General features: G+C 44.2%; 1 protein-coding gene across 2 annotated transcripts in view; it reads right to left on the bottom strand.

The window, feature by feature from the left end:
• The window catches only part of LOC119433248 (genetic suppressor element 1), a 174,613-nt gene that overhangs the window by 145,236 nt on the left and 3,147 nt on the right, over positions 1 to 26,230 (bottom strand). For both annotated transcript variants that reach the window (XM_049671327.1, XM_037700395.2), the window contains exon 2: positions 9,547 to 9,595. In XM_049671327.1, the coding sequence (XP_049527284.1) occupies positions 9,547 to 9,595 (49 nt within the window). The remainder of the gene's footprint in view (positions 1 to 9,546; positions 9,596 to 26,230) is intronic.

The following is a 26,230-nucleotide window of genomic DNA, read 5'->3' as shown; positions in this document are numbered from 1 at the left end:
TTGAACTGAACCTCGTTGCAAGTCTCGTCTCGGCCAAACAACTATCCGCGGTGCGCCGGACGCTGTCACGCAGCGTGGCGCCATCTCCCGAAGGAGGCGGCGCAAAACTCGCGCCGCGGAACTCACGGACCGCTAGCTTTGAAAACAGCACAGGTAACCCTGTCTCAGCGCCAAAAGATGACAATCAAGTGTATGGTGCACTGCATCTGCCTTTTGAACGTCGCTAATGGAAATGACAAATTAAACTTCAGCGTACTAGAAGTTACAGCTTGAGTGATATTGGAAGAAAACATTAGGGAAAAATCGGAAGAATATTTTTTTTTGTAACTTGTTTCGGCAGTAACCAGTGTATGTAATGCGGTCGGTCCTGTAGAAGGGGTTCGGGCCAGAGACCGCATTTTCTTAAGTTTTGACTGGTTGCCCGGATCTCGTTTTGCACTCGCAACGATGCTCGGATGTTCTCGCAGGTTCTCGTTTCGTTCTCGCGCCCATTCTCGTCTTGAGTGCCCGGATAACGACTCTGGATTTTATCTGAAGGTCTCTTGAAGGTAGCTGACAACGGGAGCTAAAAGCATTTCATGCTTAAAAAGGCTCACTTGAACGTCCAGCTTGCTACTGACGTACTGTTATCACGATACGTAGTCACTTAAAGCCCCTATATTTATAAAAGTAGCGCCATCCACTTCCCTCCTCCTCCGTTCCACTATCGCGCTCGGCGCGACCAGTGCGATCGAGGCGCGATATCGACAGTGGCGCCGCCTGCGTCGGGCCTGCCGTGGCAGACGACAGCTAACGCGCTACCAGAGGAAATCCGAGGAAAACTTCGATCGCGCCCTGCGGAGACGTTTTTGAGGCGCGATTTGGCTTCGTCAGTCAGTAACTGGTCTTAATAATGCCGTTTTGGAAGTAGCAACGCGACTATGCGAGACGGCGCAAATATCAAGTGTGCAGCAAGCGTTTGCGCACGCCGGATGGTAAACAAAAAGAGCCTTTTGCCCTCGCCTTGTCGGTTGCGGCAACTTAAGGCGCAGCAGCATGCCATCACAACGAAGTTCTTGTCCCTAACACGTTTGATCCGTTTGTGCGTACAGCACTTTCGTCGCACAGGCCCGAGAATGGCAGTCGGAGCGCGCTGGAAAGAAAAAAATATACAAAAGCGCGACGCGAACTTCCACGTGACACGGATTGGCCAATGGGGGAGCGGAGGAGGCTGGGGCGACAGGAGGCGGCTAAGAGAGGGCGAGGAGGAAGCGCCGGGGTGAGCGCGGTGGCGGCAAGATCTAAGAATGGCGCTACTTTTATAAATATAGGGGCTTTATAGTCACTAGGTGCTGAAAATTGCGTTGCAAAGCAGTGGCGTTTCATCACTCATATTTGATTGTCGAAGCAACATAAGATTAATCGAGGTATTCGCAAATTCATGTGTTCTGACAGTAACACCCGCGGCATCAAACCGCGGTGACGCGACACTGAAGCCGGGCGCTTTTGCGTGCGCGCAATGTTTCTGTGCGCTATGCTTTTGGTGTGACTCAAACACGAACTTAGTAACGTACCGTCTTTCCATAAATTATTAAAATATAATAATGTCACAGTGTTCTTTATTTACGGCTTTAAATGTGTTGGTGATATACTCAGCAGAGAGCTCGCACCTATGAGCTTCGGTCTTCCAGCGTTGGCTACATTGCCACAAAGAGCTGTCAGCGAGTAAAACTTACCGAACGTTGGAAGATTCTCAGTGGATTCATGATAGTTACGTAAGCATTTTTCTAACGTAGAAAATCCAACAGACTTGATAATTCAATCAACAGTGCTACAGCAAACGTACGGGTGTCCACAGAACAGGAAAAGCAACCACGGATGATCCGAATTTCCTCCCAGCCAGGAAACGGGCGGTGTGTTCTGCTGTTGCACACAGTGCCGTTAGCACGCGCTCCGTTCCAGGTAGTGCACAAGCGAGAGGAAACCTTTCGAAAACTTCTGTGGGCTCGATTCCATAATTCTGGGACGGCCACGAGTCAGTCTTTGAGCGGACGCTTGATGCTGGCATTTGGCAACGTTGTAGCGCATAGTAAGCGCCGTATCGTCAACCTCGGCGCCGAGTGGCATGCGCTTGTACGACGACACACAGGCGCGATTCCGTATCAGCCGCACCTGCACGACAATGCGGTCACCCTCCCCGTCGCAGCTCCCGTTTCCTCCGGACGGAAAGATTTCCTGTATATGGCCAATTGCTTTTCCGTATGGTAAAATGGCACAGCTAAAACTCTGTAACAACGCCACCGGGACATAAATTCGTAGAATGAAAACGACTTCGGCTAGTCGATCGACTGAACATCGGCCAGCAGGGGGATAGAATAATGGGGTAAAAGGTGGACAGAATAGAAAATCGTAGAGAGACAAAAAAAGTTACAGCGAGGAGAGAAGAAGGGTTATTTACAATGTTTACGGTATTTACAAGAGCTGCGGAAATTTCCGCGTTCGCTAAATCCGCACGCGCGAATCATTGCACAGGTCCTGTGTGAGGCAAGATCAGGCGACACCAACTCACCGGCACGGCGTAGGCAATTGTGAGTATACAATATCCATTACCAACGCAGCGGCACTCAGCACTCACGCTCACCGACAATCAGACTATCGCGGCTCTTGAGTGCGAGTGAGCATGAACTGGCGCATTCGTGACTGAGTATACTGAGCTGTGCTAAAGAGCTGCCATACGGCAGCTGTTGTCAAACATCACGCAGCGCTCCCGACACCACTTTGCGTGCGCGCAGGAGGCCGCCGAGCACACGTGCGGCCGCGCCGGGAGCGTAGCGTAATTCCCCGAACAGGAATTAAAATTTAGAACCACAAAGCACAGTTTGCCATAGTAGGTCACTTGCCGCAAACTGGATAGCACGGTGTGCGCAACACGTGCGCACGCGAGTGCCGTTGGACGGTGAAGCTTATAGCACGCCACCTCGACGTCACAACCTGACGCGCCTCCACTAAGTTGCGGGCACGCATCGCGTGCTATATACTCCGATAGTATTGACCCTTTTCGCGGAGCAGTTTGTTCTAGAGGTACGAGATGGCGCTTACGGCGGCGCGCCATACGTTGCCTCAGCGACAGCGCACGAATACGAAACCATTACCGCTTCTACCTTGCTTCTGTGCGATCAGCTGTCGGAAATGCAACTGAGTTTACGCTAACGCACTGTGCTCCATTTAAGCTGGTTTGAATCATGTGGATTGAAGACGCGTGCAGTAGTTGGCTGCAAAAATAGTGACTGGCATATTAGGGAATGCAATGAATATATGGGGCCAAGTTCGGGGACCGCTGCTGCAACTGTCCGTACGTGTTTCCGGCACTTCGAGATGTACGGCTTTCCTTGAGGATACATAAATTTGCTCATCCTCCAGCGTTGTATCGCTAACCTTCAAAGAAAGGGCATCAGCCCCGGTACGGCGGCAGGAGTGAGTACTGTTCGTTAAACAATGACAAAGGGAGTAGCGCAGCTTCCTGTCGTAGTAGGTTTCGCGCACAGTATCTACCCCAACCGCCACGGAAACTTACGCCCCTTTTTCGCCAATGTGTCAAGAATAAGTGAATGGGCGCACATTTAAATATATGTGCACTTTATACGCACAATAAATGGCGGACTACACCGATAGCACACGAATGAATAATGGTTGAAGCTGAATATTTCGTGACGGTCCATGAGAGTAAGCGAGTTACTAGCGACAATACAGCTTTGCTACAAGGTATTAGAATGTGCAAAACAGCTACGTTTCAAGCCTTGTGCGCAGCAAGAACAAAGCTAACGAAACTGAGCACACCGCGAGCGATTAGGCAGAGAAACCAAGAAACTTTACTGAGTCAGAAATAGCCGCTGCTTCAAAATTAAATTATGCTGTTTTGCGTGCCCGCAAAATTTGGATCACCTAGGGTTCTTTAACGTGCACCTAAATCTAGTACGCGGGTGTTTTCGCATTTCGCCCCCCTCGAAATGCGGCCGCCGTGGCCGGATTCGATCCCGCGACCTCGTGCTTAGTAGCCCAACATTATAGCCACTAAGCAACCACGGCGGGTCGCTGCTTCAAAATATTTGTCAAATAATGAACGATGAGCAAAACACACCAATCGTGATTCATTTCATGAGCGCAAAGTTTGGAATTCATATTAAGCTCCGCCTTTAGAGCAAGCACCGTACACGCTGCTCGCGCCGTTTGGTCCGGACGTAGCTGGACGTAGTCCCGATCAGCTCCGAAAGCGCTTTTACAAGTTCTCTGAAGCTGTGGCCAAAGCTTCGTGTCGTCCACCCAGTCACCGTCTACAGTATCTCCCGAAACTGGTTTGCTAAGCCGCACCGGCGTCATACACATCCATTGTAAACACGGAGGCAGTTGAGGCAAGCAATGGACGCGTCACCACGTGATCAAACATGGCAGCGCCCACGAGATCACCGCGAAAAGGGTCAATATTCGCTGCAACGAGGCGAGAACAATATCGCCGAGCATATACCCGTAGTCGTCGAACCATAACTTGGTATAGACTTCTACATACGAAACTGATTAGAACTGCCTGAAAGTCTAAATGACGAGCACTTAACGTGCACTGACTCCTTATAGAACTATTCAAGACAATCGAATTTAGCGATATCGAATTGAGATGTACTACTCGGTTGGATGCCATGCCGAGCACTCGGCACAGCATCCAACGGCACGAGCGCAAACCGAGGGGCGCCAACGAGCCAGCTGCTGAAGAAGAACGACAACGCTCGAGCTAACGCGAATGATAGTTTTTTTTTTTTTTTCTACACGCGAACACAATCCTGGGGAACCTAGCCCTTAACAGCTTCGCTGTAAAATTTAGAGGTGTGAGATGATGGGAAATAGGCCCTCACGTGATAGGCAAGCGGCAACCTCAAGGACGACTGGTCGCGTTTCGGGGCGGTTTCAGAGAAACGAGGAAACCTTTCGCCCTGCAAACGTGTGAAGGCAACCAAGCCGCCCTTCCGACAAGGATTCGGCGCGTTTGGGGGCATATTCTGGGAAACAATGATGTTTTTCGCCCCGGCAAACATGTGCATGCCATCAATAAGCGAGCGTCCAGGGTCTGCAGCGACTGCTTTCCCGTGTGGAAAAAAAAAATTCGTCCCATCTTTTGCCCAACGATGGACTGGCGAGACGTGCCCGTCCATTGTTAAGGTCTCAGTCGACGCTGTCGTTCTGCTCAATGCCTTCTGCCTCTCAACAGACCGCCGAGAACCCAATAGGCGCGCCTCAACAGCGTAACGACGTCGCACCTCACTATCTTACAAAATAGTGCACGTAAATTTCAAGGAAAAGCGAGGAGGACTTCGGCGTTTATAGTGCAGGCTAATGCTATTTATTTATTTCACAACGAAAGACGCACAGCAGAACCTTTTACTAAGCAAACAAGCGACAAATAACTATCCCGCGAAACATCTTGTCTCCTCCTATATATAGGTGCAAGACAGCGGAACAAAAATTAGCCAGAAAATACACACCACAGTTTAAGGTACACAAGAGCTGATTTGAGGAAACAATAGACCCCGCTCGGGCATACTCTGGACGGGTTTCGAGGTGAGAGCGCTGAATAACTGCGGTGGTAGGCGCAAGTGATGCTTTGAAAATTATGTCGTCATGGGTCTGGCTCCCCAGTCTTTCTCTACGTTTCAAGGCAACGCATTTGAAGCTAAGAACGACGCCCGCGGTAGCAGAAACCCACGCGTTACACTACTTCCTACGTGCCTCCACGCTTATGACGGCAGGCGCCACTAATCGTTACGACGTACCAAACAATCACGAATGGTCCGGCAACCATGTGGGCCTATTCCTACCCAAAAGGCACCGCGCACAAGGCACCGCCGAGCGGGAGGCGGCCTCAAAGGAGGTTGGCTTGCCGAGGCTAGCAGAATCACGCGACGCTCCCTCCTAGCTTTTTCCTTCTTCTATGGTTGCACAGTGGCAAATCTTCGAGAAACACTTATCTACCTAAGAGTCTACTGATTGTGAAAGTGGTGCCCATTGAAAACTACTGAAAATGCATGTCCAAGTGATGAGGCGTATAAGCTTTTTGCATAGAATGAAGAGATTTTGCATCAAATTCGGAAGCTGAGTTTTTGCACATGCACATCTGTTGGCGGACACGAAAAATGCATAGAACCCTAGCCATAGACAGCTTCGCTGTAAAATGCATGGCTTCTCTGCCTTATGTGTTTTTCTTGATTTTCTGCGCAACCCATTTCGTGCATTCTGCAATGCCTGTCATCGGACTATACACTTTAGTTTGTCCTGCCGAAGTCTGCAGCTGTCTTCCTCAGGACCAGTACTGTAAAAAAAAGCTATTAGCGGCTACGCTGTAATAATGACTCGTAAACGGACCTTTCAGAGGGGCAGTGCCATGTAATGAGAACGAAGACCGAAACGGAACGTTTGCTATTAACAAAAAGCAATGCTTGCCTCAACTGGCAAACAACAACAAGGTGAGCAGCCTACCAACAAAAATTTCGAGGACGCTTAAGCTTCGCCTTTAAGAATGAAACGCGATAGCATTCAAAGATCCCTGAATGCGTGTCAGGCTTCCCGGCAACTGCAGCTTACTTTTTTTTTTTCTCCACCTTCGCCTCTGCGCGCCGCTACCGTTCTACGGTGCCGACGAGCGCCATTTGGAATGGGGTTTTCGCAAGTAACCAACCCGGCCGGCGCCGCTGTTGGTATGGTAGAAATGCTGGAAAAGGGGTTTGCATTTTACTTTCCTCGTAACATAATTATGTTTTCTCGTACATTTAGATGACAGTCCAACGCTATCACGTCTGTAGGTTGTAGTTAAGTCGTACGTTATGATTTTTCTGACGGATATTACTTTGAGAAATTCAATTTTGTTCACTAACGCCATTGCGCCACACGGAGGGCCTGTGTGGTCGGGGTGGTTCGGGATTTTATCCGCCACGGACGCCGACGCCAGATGTTATGCGACATGGGGCCCTTAACGCTATCGCGTTAATATCGTGCATGCCAGAAAATGGTAACGTGAGGAAGCTTTACATCACATTCAACGATGCTACTGCGCCACCACTTTCGTGCTACATTTACGCCACCAGTGTTTGCAGCCTTAAGACGATATAAGCTTATGGGTGTTTTTCAGAAATGTATTTACCAATCGAACTTCCACATGAGAGTTAATGCGGCGAGATTATCCGATAACGATGACAAAATTATTAATAGAGTGCAGTGGAGCATAGGCGAAAGGGGAAAAAGGACAGGGAGGTTCTGCACTTATTACAAACATTGAGAAAAAAAGGCCTAAGAAAAAGAAACATGCACAAGACAGTGCTATTTCTTAGCTCTTATGTAACATACAGTCAGGAACAGCACCCAAGGCAGATAAAAATTAGGATTTCAAATCGCATTTCAGGTGTTAAAAGGAACTCTGTCAAAAGCCTATTTTAGCTCAATCATGAATCCCATGATAAATTAACGTATACATTCCCGAAACAAATTCAGCAATGTAGTGATGGGGCAGAGTAATAAGGCAGCAACGCCGTGCAAACGGAAATAAATATTGCATTACTGGTCCTTGCCTGCCTGAACAGAAAGGGCCTGCAATTTTGTTTTTTGTTTGTTCATGTCTTGTTGAAACATAGTAAATGATGCATTAAAAATTGGAAGACGCTTAAGCTTCGCCTTTAAGAGTGTAATGCGATAGCATTCAAAGATCCCTGAATGCTTGTCAGGCTTCCCGGCAACTGCAGCTTTCTTTTTTCTCCACCTTCACCTCCGCGCGTCGCTGCCAGGAGGAGGAAATAAACTTTATTGAGGACAAGGGGAGGGGGGAGCCGAGGTCAGGCAGAGGGGGCTAGAGTGGCGTCCAGCTGGCCGCGACCTTCGCCACCCAGTCCGCTAGCCCGGCTTGGGTTTGAGGGTCAGTAGATTTTAGTACGGAGTCCCACGCCTCCTGTGAGGGAGCTTGTCGCAGAAGATTTCTTGGGGGAGGATTATTCCCGCAACCCCATAGAATATGATGCTGATCAGCTGGATCCGTGTCGCAATATTTACATTTTGAATTATAGTCGCCTTTGGATAGATAAGTCCTACATGTACATGTTTGCGCCCTGCGGAGATCCGTGGCTTGCTTTCTACTAAGGGAAGAATCCGGTGGTGGATATATCCGCCGGTCCTCCCTGTACGCGGTGACAATTTCATTGTAGCTGTGACTGGGTGTCGTTCCATCTGGTAGCGGTCCCGGACATGCCTCCACCGCCAGGTTAATTAATTATCGGGCAGCACGGTGGGCCATTTCGTTCCCGCCATTCCCAGAGTGGGCCGGCATCCAGATAAGCATAACCTTGCCAGCCGGTTCGCTCAGTATTTCGGAGGCTCGTGGGCCTAGCGACCCTTGCATGTAACTTCTAATAGCTGACATGGAGTCCGATATTATGAAGCTGTATCGCGATGCTGCTATAATACCAAGCGCAATTGTGGCTTCCTCGGCTTCGTGAATGGAGCCTGCGCTTATTTTACGTGAGCTCACTGTCTGGCCTTCGTTGTTGACTGCTGCAATTGTTAACGTGTGAGCGCTCTCCTGTGCAGCGTCCACGTATATAGCTGGCTTGCTGCTAAGGCGGCGGCCGAGTGCCTCAGTCCGAGCCTTCCTCCTGCCTACATTGTTTTCTCCCATGTTTTTGGGAAGGGGGGGGGGGGGGAGATATTTTTACGCTGCCGAGGAGGCGAGCGCCATCTGGATGGTGTTTTTGCAAGCAACATACCCGGGCGCGCCGCTGTTGGTATGGTAGAAATGCTGGAAAAGGGGTTTGTGTTTGAGTTTCCTCGTAACAGAATTATGTTTTCTCGGACATTCAAATTACAATCCGACGCTATATCTGTAGGTTGTGGTTGAGCCGTACTTTACTATCTTTCTGAAGGATTTTACTTTGAGAAATTCAATTTTTGTTCACTAACGCCTTGCGCCACGCGGAGGGCCTGCGCGGTCGGGGTGGTTCGGGATGATTTTCTCCGCCACCGACACCGGCGCGCCCACGCCGACGTTGGTAGGGTGCCTCGATGCCAGCGCCGCGCTGGGCATCGAGGCACCCTGGACGTCGGTGGCGTGCCGAACACGCCAACGCCGGATTTTCTCCGACACAGGGTCCTTAACGCTATCGCGTTAATATTGGTTTCTCTGCATGCAAGTGACCATTCCCATACAAGTTTCACACACTTAGGTAGCATTCATATTACATTACACAAGATTAAGTTTTCGTAAGTCGCAACCACATGAAGCCAACAGACAATGACAACAAGGAAAGCTTGGGGGAAATTAACTGTTTGGTTAAATTAAATGTATAAATTGTAAATAAAACAACTGGCCGCAGGTGGGACACTAACCCATATCGTCACATCATGTGTGTTATGCTCTTGTTTTTCAATGTCAAAATCAAAGTAGATGCTGCCCCCCCCCCCCCCAAGATGCAAGCTTCCCCATCTTCGTTGAATACTACTGTCACTATTTTTTATTTAACAATGCACTTATGGAAAACTCACCGGTGTCAGACAAGGCTTGTTCCTGGCCTGATGGAGATGATCCTCCACTCTGAAAGCAAGATCGCACAGAACGCATCTTGAATTTGAACACAGTGACAAGGAACAAATGAACATGCTTTCTCCTCTAGTTCAGCTTACACATGACTGTGAACAACACGTCAGGAACAAAAAAGCTGCTACTAAATTTCAACACATTAAAGCTCTGCCAACAACACACAAACGTTAAAACTCAATGCAGCATCTACGGCAATGTGGAGAAGGTTGGTTCATCTCCTACTTGTCATGTCACCTTTTAACATTAGTTATTGCTACTAATTATTACATAACCTTACCTAAAAAAGGGGGTTCATGTCAAGCTCAGGAACATTATAGCATAATACACCCCCATTCAGCAAACAAAGTTCAATGATACTAAACACACTAGGTATGTTGGTTCTGGCCAATGCAAGGGCACTAAAAGTTCAGCAATATTCCTCAGGTGCCCTATTATGCCCGTAGGCTGCCTATTAAATGTGTTTCTTTTTAGCAGATTGAGTGATTGATTCATTGATTTTATCATGCCAAACCAACAACGGCGCTATGAGATACACTACAGTGGAGGGCAACAGATAACTCTGACAACCTGGAGTAATTTATTGTGCACCCAAATCACAGCACACAAGCATTTTTTTTTTTTTTTGCATTCTGCCCCATCGGTGCGCAGCCACCACAGACGGACAGTAAATGAACCTACGAACTTGTGCTAGGCAACAAAATGCCATAGCCAAGCCACTAAGCCACCATGACTTTTTTTCTCTATCTGCTTCGACCATGCTTTGCAGTGAACCTGTTGATGGTCACACATTCTTCTTCAGTGTGCTGTTAAGGTTTCAGTTACAACAGCCTCATCAAGATCTGATGTCAGAATCTTGCCCTTCTCCCTACCACACCCTTCAGTTACCATACTAGCAAAGCATTTGGCTTTAACTATTAGCCAAAAAACATTTTGCATTTCAGTTAACACCTCTGTGCAGACCTCTCAAATACAGTGATATCGTTCATTACACGAGTTGTTCATATTAAAGCCAAGCGTCAGTTGAAACACTTTTGAAGGACTACTGGAAAATTACTTCTTGCTTATTTATTTAATGGATAGCCACTGACCCATTAATTATGGCATAAAGCCTCAATTTCTCAAGTGCGCAACAAGTTCACAATGAGCAACAAGTATAGCACAGCTTTGGACATTTAACAGGGGCTTGAATAAATCGCAGTAGCCAGAAGTGGTGGCCACATGGTACCACAAAACATTAATAACAAGTGCAGAATGGAGAATAGAAGTGACTATTTTGGTGGCACAGAGCCAGCTTTCAGCAACAAGGGTCATTGTGTAGCCTTCAACCACTGCACTGGGTGAATGATGTGCACAGGAGTGGTTTGTGATACCACTTGACCACAACCTCAAGCTTCCATGAAGTAACCAGCCTCATGCTTCGCGTCTGAAGCTGCACTGCCTTGGCATGCATTTTGATTTTGTCACATTAAAGGGTGATGAAATTATTTGTTGCATTCTTTAAGAATTAAGGTTTCATACCATAATTAGTCTATAGCTACATGCTAAAGAAAAGTAAAAGCAAGACAATATCTTATTGTCGGAACTCCCTAACCCCACAAAGTACAACGTATATTTTTTTATACAGAGTTTCATACCTCAATGGTCTCATTTAAGTGCGGGAAACTCAACATGAAGCCCATGGTAGTGTTCTTGACACGCTGGTGCCAAAATTAACATGTGCATAGCTCAGCAAACCAATTACTGATTAACTAATTACTATACTAAATATTTTTACCACCAAATGTCAATTCATCCATTTCTTTTTTTTTTCAAAGAATGTAACCCTTTTCTCATGCTGTAGCCTTTCCTCTTTTACATAGTTGACTTAAGTACCACCTAATGAGGTACCATGTAGTACGGTGACACGAGTTGTGTATTTCCGGTTGCTTGAACCACCATAAATAAACAAGAATGTCTCACAGCATCTATTTCGTTTCGATAGATTCTTTTTAGTTTCTTCAAGTGATCATGTGCAGTATTCACGCAATCAATAGAATTCATTTCTTACAATGCATTCCTTGCACACAGCTGCTGCACAATGAGAATGAGACATGGCACTGATCCACAAACCCCCTTAAGGTGCATATAAAGTACAGTACTAGAGAGCCATATCATGGAAGCTGCATGCAAGGGCTAGGCATCTACCTCTTTCATACCAAAAAACAGCCCTCCACCTTGTCTTATTTTAAAAAAACTGAACCATAGAAACAATCTTCGCACAAATTTTATGAAACCAAAAAAACTCGACTCAAGGTAACCTCAGCGCAAATATTCAGTGAAGCTAGACTGGCTATATTACACTTTTGATGTGCCCAACACATTGCTCTTCCCCAAAGCAGAGATTTGGTTAACTAAAGTCGGGTACAACTTTAGAAGGCAGCGGCATTTGCTCCTCAAAGGTGGATGCCCACGAGCCTCCACCAAAGGGCGCACACTCTAGACTGACGTCATGCACCGGACGGCCGGTGACACCGCCGACGAAAAGCATGCAGCCCGCGCTTCGAGCTAGGCCGAGTCTAACAGAGTCGCATGAGTGGGACTATTTCTTTAGTCGCGAAGGCAATCGGCTGCCGCGCTTCGGTCGTCTCGGCGGAGCCTCTCCTGTCTTCTTAAGTTGTACCCGACTACAGTAAGATGGCATAAGACTCAACACAAATTGATGATCAAATTCTTTAAACAGCTATGAGTGCCATCACCAATAGTGGCAGTAGCTGGCAAAAAAAAAAAAGTAGATAGGAGACTAGTACCCGATAGCACACGTCCCATACATTACAGTACTCACGGCACCAAAGTAAAGGTAAGACATTCTTGTTAATTTATGGTGGTTACTTTCGGTTGAAGATGTCCTTGATGGGTTTTATAAACCTTTATTCCCTCAATGTTGTCAAGTAGACACTTATGAAGTCCGTAAAACTTTGCCCTCATTCCTTCATCTACATTGCAAGCATTCATTCTGCACTGCACTGAATGCTTTTCAAGTATGCAGGCCTCCACCAGGATTATGAAAGAGCAAGATTTCATATTACGAGTTCACAACTGTATACCGCAGCCATACTCCTCAAAAAGGTCTCACAACAGCTCAGAAGTTTGTATAATCCATCAGGCTCCAGTACAGTGACCGAGTAATCTTGAAACAGAACACATTGTACTTAACGCATTCTCGCCAGGTCTATTTCAAAATTATTAGCATCCCCTAAGGTGGATAAACCGTCGTCATAATTTGTTTCCAAACTGACTCTCTCTATAATGTAACAGTGTTTTAATTTTAAGCACAGCAATAAAAACAATTCTCAATCCTTATGGCACAATCAAGACAACCATACAGCATGCTCATTAGGGTTCTTTAAATTATCGGCCTCTAAACCTCATCAGCCATTCACTACAAGCAATGATGACAAATGCATCTAATTAGGCTGCTTTCATCACATGGTTCATCACTGAATAAAAAGGTAGACTTTTTTTTTGTTTTTTTTACAAGATTTAGCACTGGCTTCTACACTAAAATAAACAGTAGTGAATAACAAAGAGGATAGCAAATGTTGCTCAAATATTTTCACAACAATTAAGCAAATAAAGGACTTATTATATTTCACGAGATAATCAGACCTGGCTAGCAAACTGGGATTTGCCATTGCACACCTATGGAAATGCAGCTCAATGCTTTTTTTTTTTTTTTTTCAATATAAGATAAATAATATGGAGCAAAACAAGAAAAGGATACTGACCACATGCCGTATTATTGATTATACGGCATGTGGTCAGTATTCAGCTGTATTATTCATACCTTTAACAAAACAAGTGGTAGCCAAACGCAATGATAACAAATAAAAACAAATGCCAGCCTGTGATGTCATGCTCCTTCATTCAGATGAAAAACTGCATCAGTGTTCGCTTTTAGCTGTCAAGCAGGAAGGCACAATAAAACAACATAACATTTGCTTGCCCAAAAACAAGACTGCACTGTTAGCATTCTGTTTTCTAAAAAAGCTTTAAAAATACTTTGTAGCAAAAATATTCTTTTTGCTGCTGGACTTGCTCACCAAGCATAATTTAATAATGAAGTACAAACATTAAAAATCAATATGAATTACCCAAGATTCACCATTACTTTTAATGACGTATCTTATTGCAAAGTAGATCTTTTATTATCATTCACTAAATATCTAAAAAGAAATGGCTTAAAAAAAATAGTTTGCACCAGAGACCATTTTCACTATAGGGAATGTGTGGGAAAACCATGCGTATCAGTTTTAGTGTCATTCTGGGCCGGTATTTTGTAGTGATGCCTTTCCCATGCTAATGCCTTTTCACGCTTGGGCAGTGGTCAGAGCGACGGTCCGCTCACATTATCAACGGGTTCAGCCGGCCGTGAGCAGTGGATGATAAGACTAGTATAGGCATAACGCATCGCTACAAAATACCAGTCCTGCAGAGCAGGAGGATAAATTGCACTCAGTGTCGACACATAACACGGTATTCTGTGCCATCATTACTACCACCCTACATCTCACCAACATTGCAACTTAAACACATCTCTCTAATGAAACATCTGAGTGCTTCAAAGCATGTGCTCACTGTGAGAATTTGATAATACTGGTTTGTCCTTAATAAAGATTACCATCAGCATTGCAACAAACATGTGTTAAATATAGAAAAAGTAATGATTTTAACAATTGACATGGTTTCCAAACTTACTGGCATGAAGGAAGCCCACCAACTTTTGAAGGTTGAGAAGACCTTACCTCATTCCCACAAGATAGGTAAACAAGCGACAGTAATGAAAAATGGCTGCTCAAGAAGCATGTTTATCTAAAAGGCATGGCACCTGAGTAATTAGTGGCATGGCTGTCATAAAGGCAAAATGAGATGGCAATGACAAACATTGATAAAGGTGCTTACAAACCTAAAAACCTTCTACAGAATCTAGTATGGAAACCACTGAACCTTGTTGACTATTAACCCTGCAACAATTGAAGCTGCAAGCCAATACAATCTGTATAAACTCTAGCACCACAAATAAATCTATGCTGACTAAAAAAAAGTGCTTTATCAATTCAGCTGCCTGCCGCACATTTGACAAATATGTGAAGTAACACAAAGAATTTGCTAACACCTTTTGCAAAAGCAACGCTTAGCCCATTAAGTGCAAAGAGCATTCCTTGCCCCAAAAATATATAGCAAGATGAATCAGTTTGGATAACCAGCAGTGAGGCCAGATACCTCATACAAGGTAATCAGTCATTCAACGGTAAAACCACTTTTCCAAAGCAAAATGCAACAAAAACAGACAAAAATTAGTGCTGATTAGCAGAACCAAATGCCACAAAGCATGTGTTCTGTGGTTGGTCCGAAGTATACTTATCTTTCATGATGCTCCTACCAAAACTTTCAGAACTGTCGTTCCATGCTCGACTGCCTCGTGCTATGCATGCTTAATTAAGGAGTTTCACTATTTTAAATGCTTTTTACTGACTCTGCACTCAATGGGTTATTGAACAATACATAAAATAAAAAATAACTACCCTTTCTTTACAAATTTGGAGGACGCTTAAGCTTCGCCTTTAAGACTGGAACGCGATAGCATTCAAAGATCCTTGACTGCTTCTCATGGATCCCAGCAACTGCAGCTTATGTAACAGCAATGTTTACCGGGAAATGCTGGCGGTGAACGCCATGCACGAAGGCACATTTTATGTTAGAAACGTGGCCTCTTGCCTGGACCAATCTTCTATTATTGTTTTGCACTTTTAATATTTCAGTCTGAGAAGATTTAACATAAAAGGCATGCGCTGTCGGTATTTGTTTCATGACATTTGTTTGCGGGCTGTCATTCTCAAAATTCAGAGGAATAACTTTGTAAAGAATGTAAGACAAAGTGTGAGACTTTCGTGGTAAAAAAAGTATTTAGTGTCTACGGAGGGCCTGCGCGGTTGTGGTTCAGAATGATTTTTCACCAAACGACGGTCGGCGCCGACACCGGATTTTTTGCAACACGAGGCCCTTAATGCCATCGCATTAAAATGTTCCTTGTATTCACTATCTTTCCTGCATCTAACTTGTATAAGTACCTGTTTTTTTTTGTGATCAAATGTTTCCATATTGTGCACATTTAATATATAAAAATATTAAAGTTCATTGCCTCACATTGTTTCATGGGAATGCTGTTCCATGAACTCACCCCGATTCGCTGTCTGGATCATGTTTAATATCACTGATGTTTAGTCACAAAAGTATTTGGTTAAGTATTTTGTTATTCTTTGTGCTCTGTCACCTGTTAGTGGCTGTTAACCCCGTCAAGCTGTTCGGTGCAATTTTCTTGCCAAGGAGGCCATTAACATATATGTGTGTGTTGAAAATAAAACTTAACTGAATTCAACATTGAATATCACGCTTACGGAAAAAAAAAACTTTTCACGTGTTCAAAAACAAAAAATAATACACCAAATATATCAGTGGTGCCTTTTGAAATACAACCTGCCTATGTCAATTAGGCAGCAGAATAGTCACACAAGGCAACAGCAAAAGCCCTGCCAGATGTCATCACAATACTGAAGAGCCTCTGTTATGTTATCTTAGTTCGTGTTCCTACTAATTAGGTCTATATCTTTTTTTTAAGATACAGTCTGCTCTAGTCACTGGCAACTTAGCTGCTTTAAATCTGATACCATAGAGAAAAACTTATTTTCCAGTTATATCCAAGAACAATATGTGCAAGAAAAAAAAATCCAATTGTTATAACTAGTTACCACCACCCAGAAATATTTATGCCGCTCCAGTAACAGCAACACAGCATTTCCACTGTTTGCATGACGCAACATGAAACTGCTTGCATGTCATGACATTTCAGTCCTACATGAGTATGTGAACATATAAACATACACATCTTAGCACTGAATCAACTGCATAATGAAAACCTCAGAAATAAATAGCCTTAATATCAGCATTGAAATAAGAAAATTTTGTTGCCATATCTAATAAACAATGATACTAACTTCACTATTGTCGCTTATTTCCACAGAGTGTTAATGCAAAAGTTGACTTGGCTAAAGCAGCTGACCATTGTAAGTGATACATTGTTATGCATGCTATCACTGTAAGTGGAATCTCGATGATACGAATCTCACGGGGTCACGAAAAAATTCGTATTAGCCGAATTTCGTATCATCGAAACACAATAAAACTAGCTAAATTAAGAGACGAGAGGTGAACTCACTCAGGCACACATACGTAAACAGTATTTACAGTATAGACCACTTATAACGTAAACGTTTATAGTGCAGAACTGGCTACAACGCGGCCTTTTCCGACTCCCGTTTACCCTCTCATAGAACTCCATGTATACGCATACCGCTTACAGTGCAGCCGCGTGAGACGAAATTGCGGCTTCCGCGGGAAAATCTCGCCAAGGGCGGTAGCGAGCACGAGGTGCGCCCACCTATGGAAGAGGAGATCAACGAGGGCGATGCGGAGGAGGAGCATGAGACGTGGAGCACGAGTCCAAGGGCGATAAAGTCGTCACCACCGCGCGCCGTATGTGCGAGTGAAAGCGCGCGAGGGACGCGCGCCTTAGGAGCCCCCCCCCCCCCGGGGGGGGGGGGGGGGGGGGGGGGCTCCTACTCTGCCAACAAACGCGTTTTTGTACTTTGCGCCTGTGCCGGCTGTCGGTGTTGTCGCGCGCACCGTATCTTGAAAGTTATCTCCACACTGCTCTGCCCTTTGTATGCGCTGCGCTTACGCCGTTCAGTTTCCCTTGAAGCGATAGACCGCACGAACCTTCGCTTGCTGCGGCGGCAGCGCGTGGGGAAGCGCGGCCGCCGCAGCGAGCGAAGAGACATAAAGAAAAGCACAAAAGCAACAAAAGCGCCACCGCTTCAAACTCTTCGCGCCCAGTCGCGGCTTCCGCGATGTCCGGCGCCGCGTCCGCACCAAAAGAGAAAGGGAAAACGCGCGTGACTGCGCGCTGTTCTCTTTCGCGGCCGTCGGTGGGGCGGCGTTTATTCGTACAACCGACGCGGGTCGAAAATCGATTCGTAACAACCGTTCTCTAGCACGTTGCAAAGTAATGGGGCTCGGCCGGGACCTCAGAAAAATTCGTATCATCCGGAAATTCGTATTAGCCGTGATCGTATCATTGAGATTCCACTTAAGTGTATTGGCACTGTAAACAAATGGCCCTTAGCATAATCGCGTAACTACACGCAATCACTTCACATAGCGTGAACACAACTGCTAGATAGATACGAGGCATAGCTTGACATACATTTAAAAGAAAACACATGCTATATCAGCAGAGAGGCCTTGCTTAACTATCAGCCAATTAATGGCAAAAAATTTACAACAGCACACTTAACAGTGCACTTCAACTGCGAGGCTTTCTTTCGAGGAACCCGTGGGGTTTCAATTGTAGCAAATTGCTACATTTGGGTGGATGTCTCAGTTTCCCTTTAATTACGTCAACAGTGAATTGTTTCGACAGCTAAACAATATTGCAATTTCCAAGTGCAATATTGTTCGGCATATATTGTGTGGCAGCTAAGCCATGAGCTCATAAATGATACAAATCCCCTTTTATTACACAAGACCAAGAAAAGTAAGGCCCTGTAATATTCTCTCTCACAGGTTATTCTGCATAATACCTTTTACCAACAAGGAAAATTTTGCTCATGAGGCACAAGTCGGTTGAAAACTCCGTGAACAGCTGTCATGTCACTACGACACTGTCCACTAACCCCAAAAGCTGGTCATGTAGCAAATTGCTCCACTTATGCCCATTAGTCATATTTACGTCACTAACTGATATATCCTCCTTAGACCCTAAGACAGCTAATAGAGAGTTATAGGCTTTGTGCAGCCAAAATTAGGGGATGCAAACTGTCAGGTGTACAAAACAGCACAACACTCATGGCAAATGTCGATTTTTAAGAAAACAGTGTTGATGTCTTTTACTAACAAAAGAGCCTTTGTATTTCGCTTACTGTAATAAAAACAAGTACCGTGAGTGTGTCAATGAATTGAAGTATCTCGGAGTCGCTTTCAAGACTAATTTGAAATGGCACAAGCACATTGACCTCATCTGTTCAAAAGCGCTTCAGAGGCTAGGTTACGTCAAACACATGCTATAAAATTCCGCTAAAGAATGCCAACTCACGGCTTACAAGACGCTAGTTCGACCTATCCTTGAAGACGCCTCGATAACCTGGTCCCCTCACATACAATGCGACATAGATAAACTTGAATCTGTACAGAAAAAAAGCGATACGATTTATATTTGGCAGGTACGATCGGCACTTCTCACCCTCCTCGCATGCACAGTCACTTTCCCTGCAGCCGCTGGCCCAGCGGCTGCAGGGAAAGTGTAACACATGAAGCTGATGAAGCAGTAACATAATGCGGTGGGTTGCAGTGTTGGCTCTGCATCTTGGATTTTCATGTCATTGCAGTATTCCAAAGTGCACTTTACAATTTTTTTTTGTCATCTGTGACAACACATTGGTCCAGATTAATTTAGTTTCATTTTTCACGACAGTAGACAGCGAGAATATGATTAAACTACTTCCATACAGTTCCATGTACATCCGACTTTATATACTTGGTGAATATCTTACATAATCGCTCTAAAGTTAATTTTGAAATAGACTGAAGGCAATGTGCAATATACTGCAGAAGGGGTCTCACAAGGATATACGTCCAAGGACACACAAAAGGGTATAAAAGGTTGCTGTCATGGAGGGCTCCAGAATAACTGAAATACCCCCGGCCTCCTTATGCACAGCACAATTTATGCCCCCCCCCAAGTGAGCATTTTTCAAATTTTCTCAACATCAATTTATGCTTCAGCCCAATCAAAAATCAAAATGCAAGGATAATCAGCAAAATGGAACTTACCAAACTTCTAATTTCACTTCATGTAAACAACTACAACCAGAAAGGACCTGAAGATTTACTCTCACCATTAACTCTATGTAAGCTGCACTTTAAACCATGACGATTTGTTAGTGAACAGGTGAAGAAGTACAACTCATAATGACAACTAGGATAACTACTCATAACAACTCATAATAACTCCATAATAACTCTTATAACTACAAAACAGTGAGTGAGAACATTTTTCTTTTTTTAACATGTAGCTTAAACAAAGCCATGATGTTAGCTACCGTGCATGAAAAAGAAAGAATAAAAAAAAGGGCAACAGAACAGGTAGCTCATGCACACAGTAGAAGAAGAGGGAACAAGCAGCCTCTCAGGTTCATTGATTTTAATCATGTTATTGAAGTGCATGTAGCATTCTGCAAGGATCAAGAGTGAAGTGGCGAAATTAAAATAATAGTGGCAACAGGTAGAGCCACTATGTGACGCCTGGTGGTATTCTCGAATGAGCACTTTATGGGATACCTTCAATTTTTGCTAGATTTCACGTGACTTGCACTAGATGCACCAGTGTCGACAGGCGAAAGCATTCCTGGCACTGCGATAAGACAGCATCCTAGGCACGGTGCTAAGAATGCTGTCACTTATAAACTCCAATGCATCTTGTGCTGGCCACGTGAAATTTACGAAAATTTAAATGTATCCTTGAAAGTAATCATCTCAGAACAGGGTCTCTGACAGGCCCTCAATGCAGAAATGGCTAAAGATTGGTTAGCTTAAGTTGGACATAATTCCCTACATGTCTGTACAATATATAAACTCCAGTATGCTTCTCTCTTGGGCAGTGAAACATCCCACTGACTCTCAGCACACCTCACTGCAGACAATCTGTTGGATGTGTTCAGATAAGATCAGCCTGGCATGTTGGCATGTCCGGTGACCATTTTTATTTTGATCAAAAAAAATATATTTTGCTGCCCGAGTGCCAAGAACGATGAAATTAACGCTTGTTTTGTGAGAAAAAAAAAATATGTCCTCATGAAAAAAATTTGCAAGCGCCCGGTCAGTCAGAAGCGCCTTTTGCCAAACGCACATTTTAGTTAGCTTCCAAAGAAAGTGTGGTTACGGCTCTGAAAATATTTAGTGATAGAGTACGGGTCAATAGCATCAATTCTAAGTAATTATTACACAGTATAACCGCTATGATGAGAAAAAAAAAAGCTGTGAAAACAAAAAACTGCACAGTATTGGTCGAAGTTGAGATTTCTTTTCCTCCGTATCTGTGGAAAGCACGGTTTTCAAATTTCGTCAGACTGTTGCCTTGAAAGTTGTTAAAATTCGAGGCAAATATATTTGCCCTAGGCAGCACTTGAAATTCACGAGATGCGCTCAAGTTTAGACCTATTGTTAAATGAGCAATATTTGAAAAATATTTGTTAGAAATGCCCCCCCCCCCCCCCCATGCTCAATTTTCTTCAGGATTTCCAAAAATGTCTTTTGACTTGAACTAATGTAGTCCGGAAAAACATGTTGCATCATTTTTGTTTCTGAATTATAAAGAAAGAAATGCAACCGAATAAACGGTACCGCCACTGTGACATACTCGTACGTGCTCGTGGTTGCAGGCTCTTTTATTTTGCAACACGAAAACGCTCCAGGATAGCGCGTAAACCAATGATTGACAAAACAGAACATTTTGGGGTGAAAACACACAGTGTGTTCTAGGACAGGAATACCAAATCTGCGCATGGCCGCAGTGACCAAACGATGAGGCAATATCACATGGCTTGCGGCACTTGCTCTTGATATGAGCGCTTTAAGAGCATGTTCTGCATCCAATTCCTTAGAAATAGAATAGAGAGAATGCGAGAACAAGATTTTTAGCTTTCTAACTTTTAATGATTGGCCCTTTCCAAAAGTTCAGCAGCAATTGTTTGTCCGTCATAGACTGAGGGGCAATTTTTGCATTCAGGTTCCGTTTCCCGAGACTGTTGCATAAGATCTCATAAGATCATAAGTTCAATTTCAGATCTTCTGATATCATGAGCAACAGTTAAAGGGTAATTTTCAGGCAATATTAAATTAAAGTAGTATCAATATACTAGATGCAAAATACCATCTAGTAGGCCATGCTGAGGAGTCGTGCATTCTCAGCAATGCGTGACTTCCAGCGAGTAGTAATGGTGGTGCTTGTTTGTTTTCTTTTTTACAGCGTAAGCTGTTATGGGCTCATTCCAATAGCCGTTTCTGGTCGCGATGATGCCGCCGCTATCGCGGGAAATGCGAAAAAAGTACCCACTCTCCGCCGGGAACAAACCCTGGCCCGCTGCGTGGGAGTCGGATACTTTACCACTCGGCCACGCAAGCGCTTGCTATCAGGCAGAAGAAATATTCCCTTTATACGCGCCCTGCGCCTGCGCGCCTAGGCACGCGCACAGGAGCAGACGACCCGAGCATCCGACAGTATGCTCGCGCCACCTAGTTAACGTGCCTGCAACCGCCGCGTGCGACGAGATGCGATTCAGGCGAGGCGCACAATCAACGCTATGCCGATGTTAGATGTGTGCCACGTATTCTGGGTACCTCTTCGGTACACGTTATGGCGTCTCGTCGCAAGGTACGAACCGCTGCTCAAGAAGTGAATCGTAGAGCTACGTGCGCGGCTACAACCAGGCATCATCGGGCTCAGCAGAGTGCTGTGCAGAGAGCATTACAACCGCAGCTCGCCGTCGCCGGGCGGACAGTTCAGATCGTTGTCGTCAAAATCGAGGCGAAGACATTTTGCCGCGAAGACCTTGTTGTGCGTGGTGCTGAAATTGGAGCTACTCTTGCGCCGCTCAACCAGCTTACACTGTGACTGTGCGTCGTGTGCCACGCAGGCCTGTAACTTTTTTAATGACAATGTCTTCCTTGATGAGTCACCGCCACTATGTATGTCTGTTTCTAACTTCTAGCCTTTTTTGGGGCCAATCCTGGAGGTAGTGCAGTATGTAAACCCTGACACTTTTCCTACTCCCCTTAAGCGATACAGTGCAATGCCCAGTGACTCAGCCATAATCTAATAATCTTCAGGTTGAGGAGGAGCCCTACATCGTGCTCGTGCCGGAGAAATTTCAGTACATAAAGGGAGCGGCATGGAATGAGACTAGCACTCACTTCTCGCCTTTGCATTGCCATGCTAAGCTATAAAGAATTGCTGACCGAAGAAAGCTTTGAAGAGAAGAACTGTGCAGAATGTGCCAGACATTGCCCCCCCCCCCCCTTGCTATGCATGCACTCAAGAAATTCGGAAGGCGATCCCCCCCCCCCCCACCTCTAGTTCATTCTCACTCCCAACTCGCCAAGGAAGACAGTCTTTCATCGACTTCAACTAGGAGGTAAATTACCTTCCAGTTTTTTTTGTCGTTTTTTTTTTTTTTTCAGTTTTGGTACAAAAAACATCTACTTTTGCAGGCCTGTCGCAACTCATTCACTCGTATTTAAAACATAAAATTTTGCACTGAGCCTGCTCTGCAAATAACACTACTTGAACTAGGCTTTTTACATGGTCCAAAACTTCATTCAAGTTGGCCTTTAATGTGAACTCTGCTCAGGATTTGTGACCATCACATCACTTGTGTACTATTCAACTAAATGCACCAAGCCAGTGGGTTGCTCAACACAGATCTGCCGCCTAGCAAGTTCACATGGAAACGCTTCCAAGTCTACGTCTGTTCTGAGCACTGATTAACAGCCATTTCTTAAGTTTGAATATCATACAAGAACAAAAAGTCCGCCTTGGGGCTGATCTGACAAAGGGTATACAGGGTGTCCCAGCTATCATGCAGCACGATTTAAAAAAAGAGGAACGGCGTTACGCGAAGCAATCCCTAGTGTGTATTATTTCCAGTACCGTGGAGTAGCCGCCAGTAATTTTTTTGTTACTGAGTTTTAATTAGGTAATTGTAATTAATTATCTAACTCGAGAAGTACTGTCCTAATTATCAAAGTGTCAATGAAAAGATTGCAGGGCAACATGAAAAACTCCTGATACAGCTCTCTGTTGCTCAATACGTGCTATATAAATGTGTTTTTCCAGAGCGTGAAAGATGCCCGCGAATACACGCAAAATGCCTCGAGCGGCCAGTCGCGTGGCAATTCTGCGTGTATTCGCGGGCTTCTTTCCTCTTTTGGATGGGGGGGAAAAAAAACAATGGCTACAATGAACTATTCAATAGACAAAAAGAAAATATTTCATTTGCACCCAGCTCCCTTTACGCTAGAACAGTAACTTTTTTTCAGATCAGACGTGGCACTACATTTCTGGCTGCTAAAGCTAAGGCAAATACAGCACTTCACTGATGACGTTCATGCAAACAGCCTGCAGAAGGACTCCGAAACCAAGAAACCTACACTAAAGACAATACAAGCACTTCTGATAGTGAAGCCATCATCTACACAATCAACGGAAGCACTGCAGCCAGCTGCTACGTCTGTTTAGATAAGTTGGACCATGTGCCCATTTCCTAAAATAAGCAAACTGCACTGTAAGTTGCCATCCTTTACTCACCACACGAGACAGTCTTCCATCACACTTCCCTCGAAGAAGGTGCCCCCCCCCCCCCCCAACAAATTTTTATTAATTTATTTCAGGTGCCAATACTGTGACTGATACTGTGTGGCCCAAGTGACCACGACAAAATTTTCAGAACGAATGCACTCACTCACAATTTTTCACCTGCTGCAATATTCTCCCATTTGTTTTCTTCATTCTATTCAGATTAAAATGTGTTTCTGTGCAGTGATGTCCTAAATTGCACGGTGCATCATATACAGTGTTTCTAAAATTATTAAAAATAGGGGATTCAAGACAAAATCATAATTTTTACTGTACAAGCTTCACATAAGCAATGGGAATCAGAATTTATATGCATGATAATTGCCCATTATTCAATAAGCAAACTCATCAACCTTTTAATCAATGACTTTAGGAAGCATGATGCAATTGCTGAATTGAAGTCGGCTGGTACTCAAAGCATAACCTCTTGATAGAAGCTCTGTGCCTTGCACAATTTTCAAGAAATAGGCACTCAAAATGCTTTGCTGTTTCAGTAAATATGTTACTAGCAAAACTTCATGCTTTGAGTACTGCCTGACTTCAATTCTGCAAATAAAAAATGCCCCCTAATGTTGTTAGCTTTAAAGTTAATTAGTAAAATTTTGTCAATCATATTGGCAGTTAATGCACAAATTCTGATATTTGCCGCTGCTATGAGGCTTGGTCAGCAAAAATGTTTGAGTCTGTGCATGAATCCCCTGTTAATAATCATCTGCGATCGTCATAGCATAAATGTATGTGGTATGACACATGACAATACTGCCATAATCATGCAGTTTTTTCTTTAAAGGCTGATGTTGGCTTGGCTGTTTCTAGAGCAAATAAATGTTGCTGCAATTTTACAGTTGAGAGTTCCGCAACATTTTTGGTGCGGCGGTGGTGAAATCCAATGTGTGGTGGCGTGATTAATATCAAATGCCAATAAAACTACAGCCGGCAACATAGCCTGTATTATAGATTCGAATTTGAAGAGTAATTATCAAAAGTTAAAAAAGAAAATTTTGTGTATACCCCATTCAGATACACTTATTTGTGCTACTTATCTTAGCCAGTAAACCTCAATTTTTGTTTATCACGTCGCATTTCAGCTGCTCCACATTAAGCCCAGGTAGGAGGGGCCCAGATCGACAAGCATTTTGTGGGTATTGCGTCTGGGCTTTCTGGCTAAGATCAATTTTAGTACCTGTCCTTGTGTATGAAAGCGTCTTACCATTCTTTAAAATAATATTAAAGGAAAAGTGCAAATCCCTGTACAAAGCTCCAATATAGTAAAGCATATGAAAAGGCTCGGGTATAGTGAAGGAATTGCGTCAGATATATTGAAATGTTCGCAAAGTCTTGGGTAGATTTCAGACAATGGCAAAACAGACCCCTAGGACTTGCAATCCATATGTGCCATCGAAATAATAAAGTGTTATTTCAATGCATCATGTCTCAAGAATGAGCAGCTACAAATCTGGAGAATATAGTGATAAAAAATAACTTCACAATACAGTCAATTTTTCCTATGGCCAAGTCAGTGCCTACTAGATTGATTTCACTTGTAAACACTGATGTAATCATGCAATATTGTGATGACTATGGAAAGGTAGAAGATGATCTTCCAATATGGCCTTTGTCATATGCAAACTGTCCATAACAGATTTCCCTTATCTGGTAACACTTATTCATGGAGCAGCTATATTTGACACACAATCTGTTATTACCAAAAGCCAATGCTTACTTACCTGGAGCTTAGGTAGGCTCAACAAGGATACTATAAGAACTGCCATAAAATGAAGCTATTCACAGCAATAAATGCACTAACATAGAATAGTGTCACAATAATTAAGCAAACACGTGCAGGCAAAATACTGGTAATACTGTGTGGTGCACTCTAATAGTAACCCAAGCACCCACCATCAAACACACTTACGAATTGAGACCCTTCATATGGTATTAAGAACCTAGTAACATATGTGATACATTGGGGATTCAGCAAAACAATGTAAGGCATTGAATTAACTGTGGTTACACAAATACAAGTTTTCACAGTTTGTAAATCTATGCCCCTTGCAAGAAAAAGCAATGTAATCTCGTAAAGAGAGTCAGTAAACAGGTAAGTATCTCTGCTACTTAAGCACGCT

The sequence above is a fragment of the Dermacentor silvarum genome, chromosome 1, assembly GCF_013339745.2.
Source record: "Dermacentor silvarum isolate Dsil-2018 chromosome 1, BIME_Dsil_1.4, whole genome shotgun sequence".
In the NCBI taxonomy this organism is placed as follows: Eukaryota; Metazoa; Arthropoda; class Arachnida; order Ixodida; family Ixodidae; genus Dermacentor; species Dermacentor silvarum.
This window is presented reverse-complemented; position numbering and strand designations above follow the sequence as displayed.